General features: G+C 48.0%; 1 protein-coding gene across 1 annotated transcript in view; it reads left to right on the top strand.

Annotated features, from left to right (window-relative positions):
- Positions 1-4060: 4060 nt before the first annotated feature.
- Positions 4061-17974, top strand: part of ddr1 (discoidin domain receptor tyrosine kinase 1) — a 35317-nt gene continuing 21403 nt past the window's right edge. The window contains exons 1-2 of the mRNA XM_064312419.1: positions 4061-4502; positions 15610-15754. Coding sequence (XP_064168489.1) covers positions 15667-15754 — 88 coding nt within the window. The 5' untranslated portion in view covers positions 4061-4502; positions 15610-15666. The remainder of the gene's footprint in view (positions 4503-15609; positions 15755-17974) is intronic.

Consider the following 17974-nt stretch of genomic DNA (forward strand, 5'->3'; position numbering starts at 1 on the left):
CTCCGCCTCACTTCCTCTGACAGCCCCTCTGTGTTTCCCTTCTCTCCTTCTGGGTCAAGCCACACTGGTGATCCAACACTAATCATCCAACACTGGTGATCCAACACTGACGATCCAACACTGGTCATCCAACACTGATCATCCAACACTGATCATCCAACACTGGTGATCCAACACCGGCGAGCCACACTGGTCATCCAACACTGACGATCTAACACTGGTGATCCAACACTGGGGAAAGTCTACAAACACATGTTGCACAGGAAACCAATGTTTCAGAAACATTAGTGTCTTTGGAGTGAAACTAGAATAGTGCCTGATTTCAAATTCTAAGAGCCTTCAAAGAATTTGAGGCGCTTTGGAGATATGTGGTTGGTATTTTGTGTGTAAAGGGAATATTTGTAGGATCGGAGGAGGCTCTGTTATTTGCTATGGGTTAAGAAACGTAATCGAATCCATTAAAAATTAATTAACTGCGTTCGTTCTTCGCTGATTTCTGATCGCATTTCATGCACATTGCAACCATAATTGTAACAACAGTTGTACACTGAAACCAGTAAACCTGCAGATCAAAGTCAATCTCACTCTCCTCCTTAATCTCACAAATTGACCTGCAGGTGAGCTAGGCCTCTATAGTTTATGAGCACATTACCAGCTATTAGTGATGTTAATGAGCACTTCCTGCATTCTGGATTTGTGAATTACTTATGCTGATTGTTTTGTATATCTTTTGATATATCTAAAGGACAGCCTACAAAGCACATAGCACAATATAATGGACTGAATGCCCATAGCTATTTTATACTGATACCAAATATGTAGGTTTATTTAATATTGCATGGTAAGGCATGGCCTACATAATGTTTTTTGCACATTCAAAAAAAAAGAAATTTGTGGATAAGCTGTGACCAGTGAACCCAACAATTTCCCCCATGAGGTTTAAAATGATTTAGCCAAACATGCAGACATAATGGTTTTAATTTTCAATTAATTATATTATTTTTTAATTAATTGTCTTGTACTACTTGTGGCTCGCTTGCTAAAAATACCCAATGTGAAAGTCTAAAAATGGGCCAGGAGTGTTAGGCTAAGTACTGGGGAAAGGAGTGAGAGGGAGCTGGGAAGAGCGTTGCTCGATGTGCTCGCGCCAGTGAAGCTCATTGAGAATGTTGAAAATGCGAGCGTTCAGAGACGCGAGGAAAGAGAGAGGGACGGCGGCGCAGATTAGGTGCTTCGTCGGGAGAATGCGTGGAATGCCAGTGTGTGTCAGTTCCCAACATTCCGAGGGCCTTGGCATTCTGGAACCGATCTGTGTTGTCAGAATCCTGTAGCCCCTCCACAGCTGTCTACCCTTACTGGGGGGTGGGGGTGGGGGTGGGGGGGGGGGGTTGGTTTAGGAGGTGGGCGATGGGGAGAGTGTGTGTCCGTGGGGGTGTGTGGAGTCATCTGGGTGTGCCTGTCAGTTGTCTTTTTTTTTCAGATCTGGGGCACATTGTTTTTTTTTTGGGGGGGCTACCGTTGATTTATGTAAAGCGTAGTCTATTATTTCCTCATATATGAATGTGTTCCATTTGCATTTAAATCTCCTGATGGGATTTGTCAGTTTAATCATAGCAGTCAAAGGCCTTTCAGCCCACTCGGTCAATTATGCATGACTTCAGTGTTTGTGCTGGTCCATGGTCATGAATCACTGTCATCACCAGGCCCTGTAACAACTTAAATATGTTATTGGCGGTCATGGTTTTCTCAATTAAATAAGAAATATCCGTTTGTTTACAAAATAAGAAACAGATGATAAAGTATGAAAACTGTTATTTCAACCTTTAATAAGGAAATAGCCAATGCATTGTTTCTGCATGGCTCTTTAGTATTCCACCGTTTGCTCCTTCTCTCGAAGAGAATTTTGACTGTATCAACATGACCACTGGCTGAACGCTCAAGGTGGAACTTCCCCAACTTTCTCTCTCCGACTCTTTCTCTCCCTGAATTCCACACAGGATCAGACCTGCTCTTGTAGGCTTCACTAACTTTTTCTCTGAGAGGGAGAGAGAGAGAGATGGGGGGGGGGCAGTGAAAGTAGGGGGGAAAAAAGTATTTGAAAAACCTGGCAAGTTCCTAAAGAGACTGAGATTTTCTAAAGGAAAAGAAATGATGACAAAAGCAAGAGAATCTTCAAAGGTTCAGAAAAAAGGAGAGAGTGGGGGGAAATAATGAAACAATGCTCAAAGGTCATTGTAACGTTTGGAGGGGGATTTGTGGTTGCCTTGGCAACCCACAAGGCTGCACCAGTAGGAGAAAGGAAGTAAGAACAAAAGACAAAGTGAGGATATTGATCACATCCTTCAAATGACTAAAGGTTTCACTATATGTTGTAAAAGGAAAGAAAAAAATTAAATGGTGTTTATGAGATTTAAATGCATGCAGCTCAAATATTACTCAAAAACTCCATTTCAAAATCCACCTGTCTTTGTCTCTTGACAATAGCCAAAACATTCCGACCATTACAGGGTGTAAGGCTGTTTTGATTGGTCATGCTGACAGTGGAAAGAAGTATTAATGATGCAGGTTACCAAAATGTTACAACTTAAAGATTACAAAACAAATCCTTGGTAAGCACTTTAAGAGATGCACACATGCACAGATCACTACAGTAACGGTCAGCACTCACATATTTAAAAGTTGGGGGAAGGAAAACCACTGTAATTTCTGGAGTCAGCAAGTAACAGATTTAGCCATGCTCGGATTAAGAGTGAATTGGAAGCTGGCGATAGAATGTTAATGATATGCCGGGACAAGCGGAGCCAAATTCAACTCAGGCCCCACCATTCACATGAACAAAGAGGCAAAGGGGAGGGGAGAGGAGGGAAACGAGGACACGTCTGTAACGGCACCACTCGTCTGTAAATTCCTGTTTGTCTCTCGGTTTTCTGGTACGCTCCATTCCTGTACCACGTCTGCGTGCCTTTATCACGTTATTGTGTGCTGTGTAGCTCAACGCGAGTCCCCAGTCACCGTGACCCGTTTTCTCACACTGGCCTGGCGTAACACTGATTGTGATTGTTGTGAGACGCACCGATAAGAGTGGGAGGCGCGGTGACCCGGTGGTTTTGTTTGTCCAAGGAGCGGCGCGTCGTCGTTCTGCAAATCACCGGCATTGCTCCTCTGTTGCAGACTCCCGCCAGCTGAAGTGAAGTTTCCCTCTCGCTCCGAGAGACGGGCAAGTATTAACACATTGCTGTTGAGCGCTCTTCCCACCATTTCTCCCTACTCCGGCACTTTTCTGACACCCAGCCACCACCCCCACCCGCCGTGCTCCTCGTCTCCCTTTCTGTGCTGGTGCCTGGGTCTGTGTAACTCTTTTAACACGCCCTGCTTTTCATCTTCTGCCTGTGACCATTAATCTCCGTCTCCCCTTTCTAATCTGTACTTTTATATGCTCAATTTCTCTTTTACGTCTCTTGTTTCCTCTCTCAGGCACACTATTCCCCCTCCTTTTCCCATCCCATTTTTTTGGGTAACTAGTTAGGGCACAAAGTACTGTGTTTTAATAGGAGCTTTTAAATAACAGTCATTACGGCTCTTGGCTGTGTATAGTTACTGTAGTCTACCATATAATAATGTTTTGCTCTGAAGTTTTTTTTAAGTGGATATCATTGCTGTCTGAAAATTTATGATTGGACGAAAAAGTTCATCATTCTTTAATGGTGCTATAAAAATATATAACACGTGATCATTTTTATTATTGCATGTGACCAAGTGATTAGCAGTAAAAATACAAACTCAGAGCAGGGGGGACACCTTTGCTCAGTCAAGGGTTAACAAGGTGATTCTTCTTATTTCCTGTCTCTGTATTATATTTCCTTTTCCCAAATCTCACCATTCCAATTTCAACCCCCCACCCACCAAACTTCGGGGCTCACATTAAATTTCATATTCTCTTGTTGGATATTATTGGGCTCCGCCCAGGCACAGTTTTGATTGGCGGGTTGCCTGGTGAAATATGCAAATAAACACACAGTTCCGCTTTGTCATTGGTCAGAATTACTGCCGATATGTAAATGAGCACCTGGTGGCGTTTGCTAGCCTCGCGGGGAGCTGGGGTTTAGAGCGGTGCTCTCGTGTGCGCAGTTAGAGCAGGTCTCTGATTGAAAAATAAAGACGTCCAAAGACCTGTGGCTTACTTTACAAGCTAGCTAGCCAGCTGTATGTCAGTTAGCAGTTTGTTTTTACTTCCACACAAACCCCTATCCAAAAAAAATCTCTGCGTTCATTGACTGTCCGAAACAGGACACCGCGTGCTGTTTTGGGTGCTCAAAGCATTTTTAAGGTTTTAACGTGTTTTATTGTTTTGCGAGATTGACAAAGGTCGAACGAACAGCATATCTCGCACTCACTTGGATTTAACTTGTTGCTGAATCGATATACTCGGAGTAAGACACGACACAAACGAGCTGGAACTTGCGGGTCGATAAAGGAGTTCTTCTCAGTTGTCGGTGTCTTAGGTAAGAAACGAATTGCTGTGCGCCTCAAACAGCAACTGTAATAGTCAATATGCGAAATGTCACGCGCATTTACTTTGTTGCCTGTCGCTGTATTGCAATGTTGCGGTAATGGGCGTGTTGCTGTACATCTTCCATGTGTTAAGATATTTTTTATTTGTCCATGTGTCGGTGTTCATGCTGCTATTTACTGTCTGTCTGTCTGTCACTCGTTCGATTGGCGTCAAAGTGTCTCGGTCTGTATAAGGGAAAGTTGGCTTGGACGGCAGCTACGGCTCCCGGGAAGCAAAGCGCACAGTGAGGTGTAACGTTGCGACTATTTGTTTGTCTGACCGAGACGGATATTATATTTACGCAACTGGCTCTGGCTCTAATATTATATCGATAAGGCTAAATCAGTATCCTATCAATTACAGTCGGTATCGTCGAAATGTTTAGTTTTACTTAGTGGGCAACGCTATTATGATTGGTTATGTAAATTATTGGGTTTGTATCCACGTGGGTATATGACAATCGCATCACTGTGGTAAATACTAAATAATATTCATATTTAATACTATAGCAGTTTATATCAGGCTAACTAGGCTACGATTATTTAAGCAATCTATCAGACGAATTAAAAACCAGTATCTTCTGAAGACTGAATAATGTCTCATTTCGCTGTATCACTAGTTACTCAAAGCAGGCAGGGTAGTTATTTATTAAAATGTGAGAACAATATCTTAGAATGTGTATGTGGTATATTATTGTAGGGAATGTGCAATTTTTTTTTTGTAATTTAAAAAAATCTGCCATGAGACCAAGAGCAACTCTGGCACTGTTGTCTGTTGTCTGTATCATCATCTATCATCATTATCTTATCTTCTATCTATCATCACCATCCATCATCATCATCTCATCCTATCATCATCATCATCCCTCCATTATCCCTCATCTATCATCTATCCATCATCCATCCATCCTAAATTGTAACTCTTAGGAAAAGACGTGGGACCTACATCTTCATTTCATAAAAGTGAGCGGAAGGCCCATAATTCATTTAACGCTACTGGAAGAATTGTATGTTGGTGGGGATTCCACAAAGCCAGGCACAGAAGTCTTCCAATGACAAACAGATCGGTGTGAAGATGTGCAGTTGTCTAGGAAATGAATGGGCCAGAAAACTTAGTGCTAGATATCCAGGTGGCTGTTAAGCGGCACCCTTGCCCACAGAGTGATTATTAGCCCTCCTGTTCTGGAAGCGGCTTCAAGTAGCCTCAGTGCACTGATTGTTTGGGCACGCCGCACTGGATGGTGTTTACCGTACAGGCCTGCAAATGACTCATTATGGCTTTGGCAGTCTGATTTTCAAAGAAAATCCCCTTCAAACGGGTAAAGGCGCCTCCGATCTTCTCCAAGCGTCGACTTGAGGAACTGCTAATGAACCCGGCTGCGTAACATTCCTATTTAAATAAAAAAAGTACTTCAGTTTAATCTTTTCAGATGAAATGTAAAACGTCTTAAACTTCATCCTTTTAGATGAAAAACTACATCGGTCTTGAGTGTTAAGAGCTGTGGTGGCGGGCAAGATGGTGCCGTCCTTGGGGATGGACGCGGGGGAGTTTGCATCGCAGGGTCAGACTACGCAAACAGGCTGACTGAGGTTTTGTAAACAGATAAGAGCCATAAACCCCCATTCTCTCCTTTTAGTGGCAGCAAAGTGAGGTCCAGAGGGGTGTAGGGGGACCCGGCAGGGCACGCCTCCTCACTGTGCTCCTGTTTTAGCCTGTGTGCCGTCTGATGCTAACGGTTTAAAAGAGGCTGTGTTGCCAGGCTTCTGCAGTGCTCCCATTTTAGGGGCGTTTGCTCCCTAAAATTGATGCGTGCTAACTGGAACAATTATGTAGGAGCACATCTGCAGCACTAACTGGGATGCATTAGTGTGCTCCGAAAGTTTGTTTTTGGAACACATGAGCTCCTTGGTAATAATGTTGAGCCCTGGTTTCCTTGCCCCGGTTTGCTGGAGTGGGGATGAGTCATAGCTAAGAGATGAGCAACATGTCTACATAAAAACCAATCAGTAGTACTGTGTGAATATCAAGTCTGCGTATTTCAGGTAAGAACCAGGTTACAGCCGTACAGTTTAGGGTTTGTTAAAATCAAGAAGTTCACTGGAGGTGTAATTTAAGAAATGCACCTCCAGTGAACAGTGCATTTATATTTCACGTCTGGAAATGAGTTTTCATGCCAATATTCACCCGTTAATATTCATGTTATGTGTATTCAGAACACCAGGGTATTTAACGTTCAAACTGGGCATATCATACAAAATAACTAAACAATTGTAATTTACCAGGAATTTAGAATGTTTCATTTTATTTGATTTTATTTAATAACAGCAATATATCAATTGCTTCAATACAAACAATATAAGTTTGACTTCTGAAATTATCAACAGTTCTCATTTTTACTTTATTGCGGTTTTGTTTTGGTTTTTTTGACATTGCAGCAGTAGCCGTACTCATTTGAATGTACAGTCCACATCACGCAATCTCTGTCTGTTCCCCGAAGCACACTGTACTTCCAAGCACTTAGCTTCAGCGTTCAAATAATTGAATCTTTCCAGAGAACTGCAAATAAGCTTCAAGCTCCAGCTAGACGTCGTGCGAATGCAATCAAAGACATGGTCTTGTGGACTGGATAAATGGTGACATTTCTTCCTGAAAACCCTTTGAGTTAAGACGGTGAAAAAAAAAAGTCTTTATTGCTAAGTGGTTTATTTTTTCGTTCCTAAACTAATTTCCCCCTGAGTCTAGACTTCCAGAGCACAACAATCCAATTTCTCTTCGCTGCAATGTCAGTGTGACTCCTGCATTGGAAACAGAGGAAGCAGGAGTAAGGGCAGGAGAAGGATTCATTGTGTAAGGAGGGGTGACACGTCACACACTGTTATTTCAAATGCTTTTATTATTTTGCGCAGTTGGTGCATTTCATATCTGATTTTGAGCCATCCGTGAGTCCCATTTGATCTCTTTCTTCTGAAACGAGGCCATCTCTGTTCCTCAGTGCCACCTTGTCTGTGCCTCCCTCCCTCCCTCTCTCGCTTCCTTCATCCAGCTCAACTTTGAAGTTGTAATTGATCATTCGGACAGTCTGCCTCTCTCTCTCTATCTGGTTCTGTTCATCTCCTCTCCTCTACTTTCAATTCCACTCCATCTTTCTCTCCGTCTGCGAGGCCACTTTTGTTCCCGCAGCTCTTCCCTTTTCTTCAGCTTGCCTTCTTTGCCTTCTGTACCGATGTCTGTGATTTTCATTGCATTAAATTTTCAAAAGTAGCAGACAGTGTGTCTTCAAACTGCCCCTGCTGTTGCTAGGCAACTTCTTGCCCTTCTGCACCGTCACCATCGCCCAGCTTGGTGTGATTTCTGTCATGTCGCTTGGAGATTTCTACCCTACCTGGGTAGGAATCCATTAATAGCCCTGCAGTCCGACCCATGGACCTGCCCTAAAAAGTCTGTGCACTACACAGTTTTGTTTTAATTGCAAATGATTAAAAAAAGACAAGTATTCACAGTGCTTGAGGTAAACAGGGAGGGCTTGCCAAAAAAGACATAAGGACTTATCAAGAGCTTCCTCTAGTGGCTCTGATAAATTACTGTAGTGAATAAACAATGAAAAGGATGATTCTGGCTAATAAAAACTGTTGAACATGAATTAATTGTCTGTCAAGAACACTGGTCTGAGAACCCTATTAGACTATCCTTTAAATTGCAAGGAACGATACTACAATGTCGTGAGTCATACTACAATGTCGCCGTGGACACAAGCAGTAAAATTTTGATGTTGTTCTGAATGATGGAGGTGGAGTTGAAGATGTATCCACTCCCCCTTGGACCACACACTGCGCAGTTAATACCCTGCCACGTTATTATATTTAATGCACTTGACTCACTGATTGACTTTGTTCAACACCGCGGGCCCAGTGTCACCAGTAACCTCGTAGGAGGTCTTGGTGAAACCCTTTAGCACACTTGCGGATCAGTATTGCTCCAAGATGGCTTCGGTGATCAAAGGAATGCTGGTTATACAGAGGCTGCTTCCTGAGGGTTCCTGAGAAGAGTTTAAGCAAAATGTTAGAGAAGATGGAATCTAAATTATTTAGCCTGTTAAGTCCTTTATAAGCTGGTCCATGGAGTGAATTGCACATTAATACTAATTATCCTGTATGTTTGTTCAATGAGAGGGTGGTTCAGCAGTGTTTTTTTGCCAGGTTGGTTTGATGGTCATTTTAAAGTGTTTTGCTGTGGAGTATTGTGGAGCAGGAGGGTTTGTGGTTAGGCACTGGGCTGAGGTTTGAACCAATATTGCAGGGTTTCATTCTGTCAACATAAATCACAGCTTTTATGACAGTTAGCACAGTAAATATTACCCTTCATGCAGTTTGGTGTAAGATGTATGGTTTGGTAATGGCTGTGTTTGATAATGGCTGTGTTCCTGCAGAAAGTATTTACCTTTCAGAAACCGCCTATTCCTGTTTCTAGGCAAACAGTCTTTACAATGTGTTTCAATATGTAGCTTAGGCCTCTGTGGTACCATGTTATTACTGTTATGCATAGCAGTGTATTGAGGACACAAACATATCAGTTCAAATATGAATGGCGGTTTAGCTGCCTACAACACAAAACCTTAAGGAATTGGGGATAATGCTTATTTTCAACAACAACAGATGCATTGCACAGCAGTTCCTCGCATATCCATTGTTCACACGGACAGTCGTATGTTCTTTGAGTAATAGTGAACCCAGTGAACAGTGCGGAAGAGCCCAAATTGCAGAAAACTCATTTCTATTGATAAATAAAATGGCGGTAAATTGTTTCATGGAAAAGGGAGTGACCGGAGGTGAAGTATCATGATTGTGGTATTAAGAGCAAGGGAGATGATGGGACAGAATTAGCCTTGGTGCTTAGTAGTAGCAGTAGCAAATGACCCGCTGTCTAGTACTCGAAATGAGTAACTCGAGACAATGTCTAGCAAGGAAAATAGCCAAAATTTAGTGGAACATAAAAATGCAGGCGTACGTGTGCAGAAAGTGAATCGAGCATCTATCGTTGGTGTGATTTACAAGTAGAACGGCACAAACTTAATCTTTTCTTTTCTTTCCTACTTCCTGCTTGGTTCTTTGGCAGCGTGGTAACTGCCAGGTTCTGTACCTGCCAGGAGTGGAAACTACAGAGGAAGACTGTGGAACTGTGGACAGAGTACCTGTACCTGGTTTGTTGAATTCACGAGGATACTCACAATATGGCTTCTCTGGGTCTTGGTGAGACTGAAGTGCAAGGTGCTGCTCAGGCCTATTTTTTTCTGTGTGCCGTTCAGCTGACCGTGAAAAGGGCAGGTCTGGCTTTGGGCCTAAACTTGAGCCTGTAATCTCTCCCCTTAAGTCTTTCCCAATAGTGGGCGGGGGAGAAAAACATTGACACAATCGAGGCAGGCTAGAGCGAAAAACACAGCAATGCCCCCCCCCCCCCCCTTTTCTCTCGCCTGGAGTTCAGAACAGTCGGCAGCTTGCACCTGCACACGTTGTACCCCCGCGAGTAATTACCTGTGGCTTCCGGCGAATTTCAGAAAAACAGCGCCGACATCAAAGGTCGTAATTCCCCTTCTCCCTCCTTTCTTTTTTTTTAAAACTCTGAGTGAATTCTGTCTTAACTGGATCCGTGTTTCGTGAGATTTCGGGCGCGACGTCGCCCTTTCCTCCCAAGGCTCAGGGCGAAACAGGAACAGGAGAGAGGGCTTTGGGTGGTACGCGTTAAACGGCAGGGTTTTTGTTTTTTTGTGCTTTATGGAATGGAGGAGGAGGAGGAGGAGGAGGAGGGGTTGGAGGGGTCTGTGGATCAGGTACTGCCCTTAGGTACTAACGGACCTGTAGTCCGTCCCCTGATGGCGGGTGTTGGGTGTCAGGTTGGGTTTCGTTGAGGCTGACTCATGCGATAGCCCAGAGCACAGGCCCACACCAGCCTCGTGTTCTGCGCGGTTCATGGGCTCTGTGAGTGTGCGTGTTTGAACGGGCGTTGTGGGCGGTTAGTCATACACCCTATTTGGAAGATCTCTTCGCTAGCTCGCGCAAAAGTGAGAGTTTCTGCTTTCGCAGTCAAAGTGCTGACTGAGGCAAAAGATTTCTGCCCGAGCAAATTTCAGCCAGACCTGATCCGTTTCTCACTTTCTTCCCCGTCTCTGGGTTACACTGTCTCTCTGTTTGTCTGCACACGGTCGCTGCGTGAGCAAGTCCTCTCTCTCTGACCCCAGACCTCGGTCAGCCTCTCCAGCGCTCTCTCTCTCTCTCCCTCTGTGCTGATGAGGAGGGCGGTTCTTGCGGGAAGACCTCGGCCGAGCGGCTGACCGTTTTCTCGCTGGTGTCTGTGAGAGTAGCACCGATCTGCCACATGCCCCCCCCCCCCCCGCCCCTCTCTCTCCCCTCTCACACCAGCACGGTAGGCTAATTAACCCCAGAGCGCGTTCTGAAGCCCGGCGAGCGGCCGCTCCGAGCCCCCCGTCGGCACCTGCCGGCGTCGAAGCGGCTGAGCCAATCACAATCAACGAGGCCAAACAAAGACTCTCATTTGGAGTTTCGGGCAGGGTGAAATTGCATCCCCAAACAGGCTTGATTGCGGTCGTACCCCGCCATGCAGTCATACAATAGGAGAGCGCTTTTTGTCGGAGGCCCGGATCAGGGGCTGATCCTTAACAAGTACGGACAGCTCTCCCACAGCCCGAGAAGGGGGGAAATAAGAGCGACGTGCACGCCGTGGGAAAGCGGAGAATTCCCATCATGCCCCAGGGGGACGGGGTGTGTTCCTGCGCCCTCCACGGGCGCGGTACCGCCGGTGCGTTCTCCCAAAACGCCCTTCTCCCAACGCTCCTGCGTTCCCCCTTTTCCGGTCTTCAGCCGTGACCCGCGCGTGAGAAACGGGGGAAAACGGCCTGTAGGAGGCGCTCTTTTCTCCGCCCGCCTCCCTTGCGCTCCTCTTTGTGTTCGTCGTGCGAGAGTGCCGTTTGGACGTTCGGTCTCGTGAGCGGCGGCTCGTCCGGGAGGAAGTGATGCGTGGCGGCGCGGCGCGGTGACGCAGAGCCCAGGGAAGGAGCGATGATTTGCGGGAGTTGTCCGGGGTGGGGGGGGGGACTCCCGCCGCCTGTTTCTCAGCTCCAAAAACGGCGTCTTCCGTCCGCTCTCCCCAAACGCCGCGCTCCGTGGAACGCTCCTGTAAGCCGGCGCTGTCTCCGGCTCCGGCGTGCCACCCCGACACGAGGAGGAGCGGCGCTCCTCCATTTTGTTTCGCTTGCGTTCTTCCTCTTTAGTGGGCGCGACGTGTTTTTCTCTCTTTCGGGCCGCTGCTGTTAATCTTCTCCCGGATTTGCCCCCGCGCCCCTCGCCTCCGCCCCGTGAGGAATGCTCTCAGTCATCCTCGTTCCGTCTGTGGCTGAGGCATAGGGTCCTCCCGCTCGGAAGTGTGTGGTTTTGGCAGGGGCGTATTTATACTGTGGCTTTATCCGGTTATGAATGATTACTGTTGTTTTGCCGTTTCTAATTTTTAAAAAATTATGATCACTTTAAAAAAAAAAAAAAATTTTTTTTTTAAAGTGGTCATTATTACTTTGTGGATGTCTCTGCAGTGCGAGTCTGTAATTTGTTCCACTGAATGTGATTTATTGTGGAGCGGCACAGCTGCAGCGTGTGGATGGAGGTTTCTCCGTGTCCCTGCTAATTGAGTGGCTGTTGGCTGTGTTGCGAGATGCGCCGCTCTCGCTGTTTTTCTCAGACACCTCCCCTTAGCTTCAGGAACGGCGAAGCTGATGGGAGCTGGACTGTGTGAGCCTGCATCCTGAAAGTTACCTCACTCGTACCACCCAGAACAAGTTATTTTTACACTGTTCTTGGCTGCAGCAGGCCCCAGCAAACTTAATTCCTTCAGAGGCCACAGATTAATGCAGGGGGGGCTTTGGTGGACATACGTGTTCCAGTTTGACTGCTAATTGTGGTCATTCGTATAAATATATTTAACCCTTTTCACCTTTTAATTTTTGATTGTATTGAAAGCATAACATGTCTTCAAAGCGAGTAGTTGATTGGACAGATGGGGTCCAGAGGTACTTGCCAATGCACCCTTTTTTTTAAGGCTACCTAATCGTACACGGTGATCCAAACAGCACATTTGATTTGTAAAAGTGAAGTTCAGCTGTAAAAAAAAATACATCCTGTTGTGGGAAGTTTTATTTTTTGTCCTAATCATTTTCCTCTGAAGTCCTGGTATATCTAATATAAACCTGTGCGTCCTTTCATCCGGAAATGGCGGTACTTAAACGTTTTTGAACTTGAATTTGGGATCGAGGGAGGAAGTCTTAATGACTCACGCTCCTCTTACTCAGACTGACCTCTTCCCGGAAAGACTGTTTTTCCCATTCTCGCACACTGACTAACTCTTCCACCTATTATCTAATTCTCTCCCCCCCCTGTCATAACGGGTAAGAATCCAAGGAAGCGGCTGCCGTTCTTGACGATGTCGGTGCAGTGACACACTGCATTACCGGCTCTGTGGCACTGCCAGGCGTGCGGCCGAGCCCAGGGACACGTGCAGAAGGCTGCGGCCAGCGCAGGGGGACTGGGCCCGGAGCGCACCGGAGGTCTGAGTCAGTATCCTGGAGGAGAGAGGGGAGGGTCTGATTCAGGCTCTCGTTCTGGGCCGGGGCCCTTCCCAGCTCAGGAAGCGGCTCCGGAGTGCTCGAAAGCGCCGACCGGCCCTTTGAAGAGGACCCGGAGACTTTTCCAGAGCGAGTTGCTGGAAACCGAAACCCTCCCCGAAAACCCCCCCCCCCTCCAAGATGGCGGTGACCGTTTGCCGTCGAGGCATTCCGAGGCTTCGCGCGAGCGCCGCCTCCCAGGTTTAGGTTAGCACACGGCTCCTCTGAGCGCCGCTCGGGGGCCAGGGCCGCTCGCTGTGATGGAGACGAGCGAAGTGGTTTGGCTCGGGGCGAAACGCGACGTCCGCTGCCCGTGAAAGCACGGCTGTCCCCGAGGAGTAATTTCCGCTTTTAACGGTGAATGATTCTGATGAACTGTTTCCGAGGAGACGTCGGCCGCGACGCGCGCCGTCCTCCTGTTAAATAAGGCGCGGCGGCTTTTCCGCGTGCGTAACCGCGGTGATTTGATCTGCTTGAAGCCGAGCCTCTCTTCCAACTTTTGTTTAAATATATTTGCAGTTACTCACGGTTGTTTTTTTGTCTCTGAAGATGATGAAAAACAGAGGTAATTCTTTCTCGCGCTCTTCTCTTTCCTTTCGTATTCTATTCAATAAAAACGTTTTAGCCGCCGTGACATCGTTGAACTGTTAATGAATTATGAATTAGGATATTGATTCGGGTCAGTTGTGAACTTGATTTGAAAGGTCACCATGGTAACTCAACCGGTGGTGTCAGTGTAGACAGTCGGCCTACATTAGGTCTTTGTTCCAGTTCCCGCTCTGTGTGTCCCTGCAGTGCTTTAATACGGTTTGTATTAGAGCCTGATATTTCAGCGCCGGGTCGTTAGGCTCGCTGCGCTGTTCTGTGGTTGGGAGCCGTGGTTGTTTTCCCAGAAGAGGCGGCCGGTGTTCGGTGTTCTGTGCTGTTACACACTTGCACCCCGTGTGCCAGCGTCCCAGCGCCTGTCTCTCGTCCAGGACAGCTGCACTGGCTGTGTGTGAAAACACCGCCCTGCCTCACGGACAGAAGCACTCAGCTGTGTGCACACAAACCACACACACACAGGCACACACACGCACCATACTCCTCACACACACACCACACGCCATACACCTCACACACACACACACACACACCATACACCTCACACACACACACTACACGCACCATACACCTCACACACACACTACACGCTTGCGCACACACACACACAACCTCACATACACACTGTACAACACATGTGCACCCACACATCACACACACGCTTGCGCACACACACCACACACCATATGTACACATGTATGCACACACCATACGCACACACGTGGCCACACACCGCACACACGCATGGGCACACAAGTGCACACCCCATACACACAAATGTGCAGACACCACACAAACACACACACATAAACACAGACACTCTCTCTCACACACACACACACACTCCCGCACACACCGCACCGCTCTGCTCAGGCTGCCCGTGTCACCTGTCTTGTTCCATTCCCTCTTTTCGTGCCCTCCGTTCCCCTCTCTCCTCCCTCTTTCATCAGCCCCTCTCTCCGCCTCCTCCTCTCCCTCCCTCCCTCCCTCCCTCCCTCAGTATCTGTGCTGTGTGTCTGTACAGCTGTAGGTCAGCTGTCGGGTGTGTTCAGTGCAGCAGGGGCAGCGCTGGGGGCAGAGCGAGGAGCTGTCACTCAGCCCCGCCAGCTGTCACCTCCGCGCCCCCCCACCCCCGGTCCCCCCCCGTCCCCCCCGTGCCCCTCTGCTGCTGGGACACTTTCTTTGTCTGTCTGCCGTCTCCAGCCCTCGCCCGGGGGCCTCGGATCACTGCTCCAACACAGCTCTACAGCTCTCTCTCTCTCTCTCTCTCTCTCTCTCTCTCTCTCTCTCTCTCTCTCTCATTTTATACCCCATTCTTTATAACCAGGGTGCCATGGAAACAGACTTGGCCCCCCTCCCACTCCTCCTCCTCCTCCTCCTCCTACTCCTCCGCCCACTGTGCCCACTTCGGAGTGCAAAGGTTATTGTTCCCAGTGCCAAGTGCCGTTGGTGTGGACAATGTGTAGCTCTTTTCCTGCACTTTCTCCGTGTTATTCTACCGTGTGGCTCTAGTGGTCCCCTGTACCAGACCCCCTCCCCCCCCCCCCCCTCTCTGTGAGAAAGTTTATACACGGTGCCTGTGTTCATTTTTACGCTTCACTCATCGTGTCTGAGACAGCGGGGTCTTTAGGGTCTGGATTATTGGCTGACGTGTCTGTCCCCGCCTCGCTGTCTCACTGCTCGCGGTGTTAACTGACGGCTTTTCCAAGCGTGCGGCTCGTGTGCGCGGAGGCGGCTAACCAGCTAACTCCTCCCTCTTTTTCCTTCTCCCCCTCCCCTCCCCCTCCGGCAGGTATGTCTGTAGTGAGAAGTCTGTCACCGGACAGGTAACGGGTGTGTTGGTGCTGACATGGCAATACTGCAGCTCCTGTTTCCGATCATCGCCCTCCTCATCGCCGGGGCAACCGCACAGGACCACGAGTGGCACTTCAACTCAGGTGAGCGGGGTCGGGGGTGATTTCTGAAACCCGTTTAAAATGTTTAAGCATTTCGTTTGACGTCATTATAAATGAAAGGCACGTTTATCTGCTGAACAGCCCTCTTCTTTTGCCCCATCGCTGGTGAATGGACTCTTTCAGCCAAGTCTCTTAGCATCGGCATTAGAGCATGCCCAGTATCACACACAGCCCCAAAGCCCAGCAGATGGGAACTGTGAGGGGAGGCTCTCGAGTTTTCCCAAAATATGAAAAAAAAACACTGAATGTTGCTAAGTGAACAGAAATGAAATGACTGTTCACTTCACGAGTCATTAGTTTGTTGAGTAGGTGTGTCTCGTCTTAACATTTGCCGTAACGGAGCCCGCAGTTGCTGTCAACAGCTGTTCTGTGACTGCCAACTTTTCGCTGAACAGAAATATGTACGAAAACATTCTGGAACGGTCCTGTCAGTTTGTGTTTGTTTGATCCGAACCAGCCTCAGCGTTCCAGTACCACAGGCCAAGTGCCCTCTTAAGTTCCCCTACCTCCCCTTCGCAGTGCGAAAACAGGGCTTCTGCCAGTGATCGTTATGCCAATATGATTCCAGGGGTTCGGAGAGAATGGCGCATCGGTGTCATAACCGTGTAATCGCGAGGGGCGTGGCCTCTTAATGGAGAATGTGTGTGAAACGGCCAATCCCGGGAGGGCTGGGGGTAAGGGCTGGGTGTTTCACGCGCAGGCGTGGGACGGGCTGGACTGAGCTCGGCACCGGGGGAGAGCTTTAAACTGTCCCCATCTGGAGCGCCGGCAGGGCCTGATTACCCCAGGCAGAACTAGGGCTAGGGACCGAGGTGAGCTCCGTAGGGCTGTACTCACTGAGAGCAGGGAGGAGGGCGGGTTCGGGGTGATGCGTATCTCCCTCGGTTAGAGAGAGGTAGAGAGAGAGAAAGTCAGAGGGAGTGAGAGAATGAAAGAGACAACTTTAAAAACCGTGATTTATTACTTGAAACCCCTGATTTATTACTTAACGCATCATCTTAACGCTGTCGTTGGCAAAAACTACCAAAGAAACCCAAGTGCCGTGGTCTCAGATTCATCATTAATTGTTCTGTGTACACAGATCACAGGCTGCACTGTACGCACCACATACTTTCCAAAATAGAGGGGGAAAGAGAGTGAGAGAGAGAGAGAGAGAGAGGGAGGAGGGAGGGAGGAGGGAGGAGGGAGGGAGGGGGGGGGACAGGGAAAAGGATTTAGGGAAATATGGAACACTTCCAGAGGCAGGGAGAGGGGTTTGCTGGCAGCAGCGTGATGATGTAATGAAACAGGCACCTGTCCATGAGAGAGAGAGAGAGAGATAGAGATAGAGAGACAGAGAGGAGGAGAGAGAGGGGAGAGGGTTTGTCTCCCAGCCACACATTCTTCCCCACTGACGCACTGACAGCAACTGAGAGAGCGACCCCCCCTCTCCTCACCCCCCCCCCCCCCACCACCCTCCTGGCCGCCCAGCGTGAGATAAGACTCGTTAATGCGCTCTCGTTGGGTAATGTCTGATCTCATGCGCGACATCTGAGCCGGGCCTGAATCTGCTGGGACCCCTCATCACCATCGTGCCACTCATCCTCGCCTCCCCCCTGCTCACTGTGTTGCCGGGAGAATTTGGCCGAGGCGCAGTGGCCTCCCCTGTCCTGGCACCTCCCCGTCCGCCCCCCCCCCCGAACCCTCAGAATGTGGAATGGAAGGCGCGAGGTGTGGATAGACAGAACTGCTCATCCTCCAGAGAGGAGTGTGGAGCTGGGCTTGTGCAGGCAGGAGAGTGAGAGTGAAGATGGGTCTTTAATATGAAGGGCAGACAGCAATAAGGAAGATACGTTTTTTTACGATAGTGACTCCTATTGAGCTGTAAATGTGTCCTCTCTGACGAATCGCTGACCATTAAAAACAAAAACAAATCTTGATAAAACGCGCAGAAATCTCGTTTCTGGAAAGGAAAGGTTGCGATTCTGGCCGCCGTTTCCAAAAGAGGAGAGAGAGAGAGAGAGAGAACCTTGGTGAGAGCCAGATTTATTTTCAGTTCTCTTTTCTTTTGTCTCTCTCACGCAACGTCAGGAACAATACTGACAGAAGGAGAGTGGAGATTCAGGTTACTCCGGGACACCGGCCGCTGAGTTTGTGTTGATGAAATCATTGTGTCTGCTCTGCGTTAATGTGTTCTCCCTCTCTCCCTCTCTCCTCTCCCTC

Source organism: Anguilla rostrata, chromosome 1 (assembly GCF_018555375.3).
Source record: "Anguilla rostrata isolate EN2019 chromosome 1, ASM1855537v3, whole genome shotgun sequence".
Classification (NCBI taxonomy): Eukaryota; Metazoa; Chordata; class Actinopteri; order Anguilliformes; family Anguillidae; genus Anguilla; species Anguilla rostrata.